The sequence below is a fragment of the Cibotium barometz genome, chromosome 19 (genome assembly GCF_041138505.1).
Source record: "Cibotium barometz isolate CiBa-2024 chromosome 19, ASM4113850v1, whole genome shotgun sequence".
Classification (NCBI taxonomy): domain Eukaryota; kingdom Viridiplantae; phylum Streptophyta; class Polypodiopsida; order Cyatheales; family Cibotiaceae; genus Cibotium; species Cibotium barometz.
Genome location: NC_141064.1, coordinates 9,414,554 through 9,422,675, shown reverse-complemented (window position 1 = coordinate 9,422,675; position 8,122 = coordinate 9,414,554). Strand labels below are relative to the sequence as shown.

Sequence of the window (8,122 nt, the reverse complement as noted above, 5' to 3'; positions counted from 1 at the left end):
ACAAATTTCTGCAAGAAGTATGGTAGGATGAATGCAAGAGTAGGGAGAGCCAGGCTCACCATAGCTAAAAAACTGAGGGAGAACCTCATGCAAGCAGTGTAGCAAGAGGTTCTTGACAAGGTCAGCACCATGCTGATTAGCAACCTGGACTCCTACCTCCAGACGCAAGCGAATGCTAGAGATAAAGCAATTAGGATCCGCTCCTGCACACGATGGCTAGCCAAGGGTGATGCTCCAACCAGTTTCTTTTAAGCAAGTCACATTAGCCAACAATGGCTCAATGACTGCCAAGAAGAGGGGAAAGTGGGCATCCTTGCCTAACAGACCTCTATAGTACATACTCTCCAACTGCCATCCCATTGATAATGACCTCTGAGTTCGCATTTAGCAGCAAAGCACGGACCATCCCGTCCAAATCCCATTTTGTCTAGGATGGCCAACATGAAGTCCCGTCGGACTCTATCATATGCTTTATCCAAATCAAGATTAAGAAGCATATAAGGTTGGTTGAGGGCCAAGGCATAATCAATCCCACACTGAATATTGAGGATCGCTTCGTGGATCTATTGGCCCCAAACCCAAATTGGTTTGGATCAACCACCTTGGGCAAAATGAACTTGATTTGGAGTGCAAGAGACTTGGTAAAAACCTTATATGAGGTGTTGAGCATGGTTAGAGGACATCAGTCTCCTATCACCAGTCTATGAGCTCGCTTTGGAATGAGTTTAATGTGCCCCAGTTCACCTCCTGAGATAATTCTTCATGGTGGCTGCATGTGTCATTGATCATGGCGCGTAGGTCATAGCTAAGCAGCGGCCAAAAGTGCCAATAAAATTCTATAGGTAGCCCATCTGGGCCTGGGGTCTTTTCTTTACCCATCTTGCTAGCAGCAAATTTGAGCTCATTCTCTATGAAAGCCCTGCTTAAAACAGCGAGAGAGGAGGAGTCCACTGTAGAGGTTATCCTTGACAAAAAGTTTTCCAATCTCTCTGGGTATCCACCTCTATGGATGGGGCCGAGCCACTGAAGGCAGATAAATGGGTGGTGAAGAGTGACGCTCTCTCCCTGGTTTTCATTAATTGAGCCATCCACCTTCATTAGTATGCTTATTCTTTCCTACTTGTGTTTCTCCATACACTATATATGTATGTATGTATGTATGTATATATGTATATATTTATATATGTGTGTGTGCATGTGTGTGCGTGTGTGTGCGTATGTGTACGTAAACATATATAATAAATTAATTAATTAATACATATATATATATATATATCTATATATAAATATAATGTAAAAAAATATGTGTCTATATAATAAATATTTGATTTTACTAAAAATAAATTAATACATGTATATATATATATATATGTATGTATCTACACACACACACACACACACACACACACACACACACACACACACACAAACATACATACATACATACATACATACATACATACATACATACATATATATATATATACATATACATATATGTATGTATGTATGTATGTGTATATATATGTACATACATACATACATCTATATATGTATATATATGTATATGTATATATATAGAGAGAGAGAGACATATATGTATATACATACATATATACATACACACTGGTTAACAATCGACCTGCCGAAGGCGGCGAGTCTTGCCCACTCGTATCTTATAAGTCACAACCCAATGACTCCTCCATTAGTTGTGCATATGTGTATTTGTTTAGATATTTATGTTGTTAACTAGGATGTGAGCCTTGCTAACTAAACCATTTGATGTTTCTTATGGCCCCTCCAAAAATCATAGCATGCAACTTAGCCACATTCTTCTAATTGTGCCAAAAGTGGGACAATTAGCTGAAAATGGTCAAGTTTTGACATCACTTTTAATTTTTTTTTACTTTTCCAAAAGGTAACTACGAGCTCACTCAACTATGCCATAGGAGGCTTAATTTTGTCAAAGTTTAGTGGCCTAGATTATGACGAAGTAGGTCCTTTCTCGAGAGAAACTCTTAGTGATGTGGCCACTAGCCGTAGGTTGGGAGCTATGCCACCAAGAATTCCGACTAGAAAGGACATCTCTTGTCATTTTCCCTATCGTCATTGTCTTGGAAGTGGAACTTTTTTTTGGATTCTACTTGGTGATGTGTCAAGTTTTCATCTATATTTACATTCTATGTGTTGATGTGCCAAATTTTAATAAGCCTTCTATTTTTTGAACATTCTAAGTGCTAATGTGTCAAGTTTTAATAAGTCTTTCTATTTTTAAACATTCTAAGTTCTAGTGTGTCAAGTTTTAATAAGTCTTCTATATGCTGATGTGTCCTCAATTAATTTGCTTTTATTTGAGTAAAATTCCCAATGTTGTTGTGGCAACATCTTGTGAAATTAAGAGGTACATTTTGTGAAAATAAGGCTTCACCAATCAATGGATGGGATTTAGTTTCCTAGGACCCAAGACCATGATATTTTATGTAAAGGTGTTCACACACTTCCGTCGTCTGTTTTGGATAGAAAAGCTAAGGCATCAATCCTAAGAAGAAGCTGATGGGAGGGGGCAATAATTGAAGTACCCAATAGCCACAGTTGCAATTAATGGGCCTGATTAATTAATTGAAACCTTAGGTTTCTAAGGTCCCGACTCCCAACTCCCATCTCCCTCACACTCCTCCTCGTCTGCCTGTCACTCCGCCTCCCACTCATCCTCCTCCTTATCCTTGTCGCTCCTGGTCATCCTCCTACCACACTCGCTTGTCACCTCTTCACTGGAGTCGATAGGTACACGGCTGGTTATTTCTATCCCACTCACGAACAATCGAGAAGCTGAATGGGCACCACGTGCACCACCATGAGTAGTGCTCAAAGAACCCGATTTGCAATGTAGTTTCTTGGGTTGAAATTTAAAATTCCCAAGTAAAATTCGACATTCCTTGTATTTTTCATTACAAAAATTTAACACAATGTTTTTTAAAATTTAACACAATTTTTTTTATTAAAAAAGCATTGCCTTTATTTTGACTGGTTGGAAAAAACGTGTTTTCCAAGCATTGCATTGGGTACTATGATCTATCTGTAAGATGCCAAAATTCTTTTTTATTCTATTTTATGATTGGCCTGTCAGCAAGATTGTGGGCTTTTCTTGGTATTGAAAATTGAAATAATTGAATTGTGTTGTGGAAGCATTCGCAAGAGGTAGATGGCAGCTGTTGCCATCAGAAGCACAAAAAAAGGAACCGTTAGCTTGTTGTTACTTTGATCAGCTCAGGTTCTCGAATCTCAACCCCTTCTCAACCTCCACACTTCCCCTCATGACCACATGAAGAGCTGCATTACACAGCAAGCCGTTCTACCAGAAACCCTAGCTTCTCTCCATCCTCAAACCCTAATTGTAGGAACCTTATTGCAGAAATCCTCGCTGCTTTGCTCCATCCAGAAACCCTAGTTGCAGAAACCCTGCCTTTGCCCCATCCAACAGATTTTGATTCAAGAAACCCTAGCTCTTTCCATTCAGAAACCTTCTATTCTAAGCCCTAGCTCTCCTCCGCATTCGGATGCCCTGGTTTTAGAAACCCCAGTCGCGGTAGCTCTAGCTCTGGTAACCTATTTGTTAAAGCCCTTAGCTTCTTTGTTAGTTGTAGAAACCCTTATTTCCTTTGCATTCATAGAAACCTAGTTTCTGTGCATCTAGAAACCCTTTTGGAGAAACTCCAGCTTCTCTGCTTGCAGCCAAACTTCTCTGCTTGAAGAAACTCTCCAGAAAGCCTAAGAATGAACAGGCCATGGATCCTCTGGCCACTCGTTTTCGAGATTGCCTTGGCGATTCACCTCTACTTGAGCTCTGCACAGGATTGTCTTGATGGCCGGATGCTACCCCGGAGGACGCACTCTACTTCTGTTGCAGAATTTGGAGCGATCGGAGATGGTGTGACCCTCAACACACATTCTTTCCAAGCGGCCGTCGCTCATCTTCAACGATTTTCCGCACAGGGAGGCTCACAGCTCAACATCCCACGGGGAACATGGCTCACAGGAAGCTTCAACCTCACGAGCAGTTTCACACTGTATCTGCAGAAGGGTGCAGTCATCCTGGCCTCTCAGGTGAGTCTCCACTAAACGATTTCTTCTAACATTTTTGTATATGTTAGTCTTTACTGTTGATAACTGGTGAACTTTTCGCCCGCATTATGTAAAATTTTGGTGTGCATGTACGTGCGCGCGCTTACTTTGTGTCTGCATACATGCATCCATACATTGGCATAAGCGTGTGTGCACGCATGTGCTTGGAGCGTTGGAATGGGCAGATTTGCATTGGTAATCTCCAACTGCACCTTGTTTGACATTGTAAGCTTTGCAACAGCATCCGTAACTTGAAATGTATCCTGCTTGGCATTGTAAGCTTTGCCATCTCTCATTTTTTATAACAAGCTATGTTAGTCTTTGCTTTTGGTACTCTGTTCAACATGGCAAGCGTGGTCTCGTGTGGTGCACATACGTTCATACTCCATGCACACCCATGCATACACGTGCACACAGGTGTGTACGTGCATGTGTGCAAAGGGCATACATGTGTCTTCGGGTGTGCGGGTGCGTGAATACGTGCATGAGTGTGAATGTGTGCCTGCATATGAACATGCACAAAGGGCATACATGTGTATCCGGGTGTGTGCATACGCGAATACACGCATGAGTGTGCATGTGTGCCTGCATGTGCTGTGTACGTGAGTGTATGGACTCACACGTACGTGTGTGCGCGCGCGCCTGCATGTGCTGTGTACGTGAGTGTATGGACTTGTTTGTGTGCACGTGTGTGTGTGTGTATAGGTGCTAAGTATGTTGTTTGATATCTCTTCATTCGTGCTGCTTGCCTTCAATTGAAGGTGAGGATCTATATGAATCGCCTTTTCCATGTATGGTAATCTGCATTATTGTACTGCAAAGGTATCTTGTGTAACTTCCGTTATGATTTTTAACTTTCGGTATGTTGTTCAACATGGCTACTTAGTCATGTATCGTATGTAACATAGCAAGCTTTTGCCATCTATGGTGGTCTTCATGTTCATGTTTACAACTCAAAGGTCTCTTTGACCTTTTTACCTGAATTTCTAATGCTTCATTATCAAGCAGAACACCGCAGACTGGCCTGTGATAGATCCGTTGCCATCCTATGGTAGGGGCCGAGAACGCCCTGGTGGGAGACACATCAGTTTGATCCATGGGGAAAACCTTAATGACGTAGTCATTACAGGTGAGTTTGGATAAAGATTTATAACAAATGCACCCCCTCTCCCTCTCCCTCTCCCTCCCTCCCCTTTTGACGAGCAGGGGATATCAGCCTTAATTTGTTGTCAAGGATGGTGGATTTCTACAAATCCAGGATTTACAGGTGAGATTATCTCTGCAGGTGAAAATGGGACCATTGATGGGCAAGGATCAGGTTGGTGGGAGATGTGGTACAACCACACATTAGAGCATACACGTGGGCACCTCGTGGAGTTTGTCAGCTCTCAGAGGATTATAATCTCAAATGTTGTGTTAAGAAACTCGCCCTTCTGGAATGTCCATCCGGTGTACTGCGAGTATGTTAGCGGGATTCCACATTCTTGTGTCAATGGACAGTGATTGATGGTGAGAAGTTTCTGAATCAAGAGTCTGATGCTGCTTTCGTGTTGCAGCGATGTGGTCGTGAAAGGCGTGTCGATATTTGCACCAAGAACGTCTCCAAACACAGACGGCATTGATCCAGGTAATCAAGGTCAAGTGTGTATTTCGAGTGCAGGATTCCTTTACGTGAAGTCTACACACATGAAGTATGGCAGACACAGCAGCAAAACCCTAATGTTATGCAGTGTGACAGACTCCAGCACGAACGTCTGCATCGAGGACTGCTACATCAGCAATGGGGATGACTTGATTGCTCTCAAGAGTGGTTGGGATGAATATGGGATTGCTTTCGGCCGCCCAAGCGCAAACATCATCGTCCGGCGCGTCATGGGCACGACCCCGTTTTCCGGCATAGCAATCGGTAGTGAAATGTCGGGTGGCATAAGGGATGTGTACATCGAGGACGTCCATGTCTTCAACACGGGCACAGGCATAAGGGTGAAAACTGCTCCTGGGCGGGGTGGCTATGTCACAAACGTCACCATTTCCGGGATGATGATGGACACAGTCCAGAAAGCAATCGATATCACAGCCAATGCAGGGGAACATCCTGATGGCAACTTCGACCCCGCTGCCATTCCTTTTGTCAAAGATATAGTCATTGAGAACATAGTGGGTCTTCAGATCTCATCTGCAGGTAGGTTTCTGGGTCTCCAAGAATCGCCCCTTCTCAACATCTGCCTCTCGAACATCTCTTTGAACCTCTCAATGCCGAGCTCCTGGTCATGTATGTATGTACAAGGTGCTGCGTCTTCCGTGTCTCCTCTCGTGTGCTCTGACTTGCAAAGCTCACAAGATCAGCTTTGCGGTCACACAGCCATGCCGTCGAATAACCTCTAAATGGTCACAGCCTTGGAGTCCTAAAAATGAAAACGAAAATAATGAAGGGAATCTGGCTTTCATGGCAACCTCAAGTGCGAGTAAAGAGAGGAGCTTTGCATGTGCCCTCCCCCACAACTCTATTCAAACTGTGGTGGAGGTGGTGAAAACGAAAATAATGAAGGGAATCTGGCTTTCATGGCAACCTCAAGTGCGAGTAAAGAGAGGAGCTTTGCATGTGCCCTCCCCCACAACTCTATTCAAACTGTGGTGGAGGTGGTGATCTATCGTGTTGATTCATGTGGAACAGTAGATAAGATGATGGTGTTCTATCGTGTTGATTCATGTGGAACAGTGTAGATAAGAGTGTACAGCTTTGTCAGGCTTTTAGTTCAATACTTGTTTTTCTTTTAAAGGTGAATTCGATATCTCAATACGTTAATGTTAAGCTTGCAAATGGCCATCAATCTCTCAATGAAGGGTGTTGGGTCAAGCTTCTACAAAATGTGGCTTTAAGCTCTCTTTGTATGCTTGAAGGTACTTCAATTACCAGTGGGTCTAAAGTACACACCATAGAGCAATTTGAAGCTGTATGTAGTGCAGGGAATTACAATAATGTCCAATTTCCACCCTTGTGTTGCTTCTTGAAACCTGACCAAATCTCTAAATGCAACCTTAGTTTCCAGGTCCCCATCGTAGAGTACCTTACACAGTCTGTAATGCAACGCCAAGATTCAAGCCCCCCATCGCAATACATGAGGTCATTACATTTACGTAAGCAAGCTCTTAGGCTAATCTGTGAATGCCATTTTTTAAAAACTAGGTGTAACAAACGTTTCGCTTCAATGTAGCACCAACCCTGGTCAAGGTAAATCACCAGTTGTCTTGTTGTTTGGTAATGGAGAACACGTTTGACAAAAAGTGTGCACGGACAAAAAGCAAAATGATCTCTTAAACCAGTTAGTAAGGGTGAACATTGGGGTGTGCTTTAACTAGTGATCTATAATTAAGAGTGATAACAAAAGAATTGGCTTGATATTCTATGCGTACAAAATAGAAATTATATTCTTTAAGACTTGCAACTTTGAGAAGACTTGATGAAGAAGATCCTTCAATTGTTAAGAGGAGCAAGGTGTTGTAATGAAGCAATTTTATATACACACGCACATGTATGCGTTTGGGCAAGGTACATAGATCTTGGTCCTGTGGGCATAGATTTGGCATGGGTATATTGTTAACTAGTGTGAATGGCTAAGCACTAAATAAGTGACCTTGGTCTAGATTGTTGCACCTTTTTGATCGCATTACACATATCTTGGAACTTTCAAGCTTCCATGGAGACTTTCTCCCATGTCTTAGACTCTATGTAACCGATATCTACATGTCTCTAGACTCCATGTAAGCAAGTCTCCTCTCCCTTCTTTCCTTTCATTGGCCTAGACCAAGTACTATATAAGTGACTTTGGTCTAGGCTATTGTACCTTTTGATCAAGTTACACATATATCTTGGAGCTTTCAAGCTTCCATGGAGACCTTCTCCCATGTCTTACACTCTTATGTAAATGATATCTACATGTCTCTAGACTCCATGTAAATAAGTCTCCTCTCTCCCTTCCTTTCATTGGCCTATTTTGTG

At 42.4% G+C, this 8,122-nt stretch overlaps 1 protein-coding gene across 1 annotated transcript; it reads left to right on the top strand.

The window, feature by feature from the left end:
• Positions 1–3,186: 3,186 nt before the first annotated feature.
• LOC147628205 (putative polygalacturonase) lies at positions 3,187–7,119 on the top strand. The gene is made up of 6 exons (XM_086813259.1): positions 3,187–4,104; positions 5,131–5,251; positions 5,408–5,582; positions 5,679–5,749; positions 5,861–6,646; positions 6,763–7,119. Exons 1-5 carry the CDS (start codon positions 3,775–3,777, stop codon positions 6,505–6,507), a joined length of 1,344 nt encoding a protein of 447 aa, XP_086669385.1. The 5' UTR covers positions 3,187–3,774; the 3' UTR covers positions 6,508–6,646; positions 6,763–7,119.
• The last annotated feature ends 1,003 nt before the right edge of the window (positions 7,120–8,122 follow it).

Coding starts and splice junctions, on each gene's coding strand:
- LOC147628205 (XM_086813259.1), top strand. CDS start 3,775: ATGAACAGGCCATGGATCCTCTGGCCACTCGTTTTCGAGATTGCCTTG. Junction 5,583..5,678: donor GTCCATCCGGTGTACTGCGA/GTATGTTAGCGG, acceptor TTCGTGTTGCAG/CGATGTGGTCGTGAAAGGCG. Junction 5,750..5,860: donor CACAGACGGCATTGATCCAG/GTAATCAAGGTC, acceptor GCAGTGTGACAG/ACTCCAGCACGAACGTCTGC.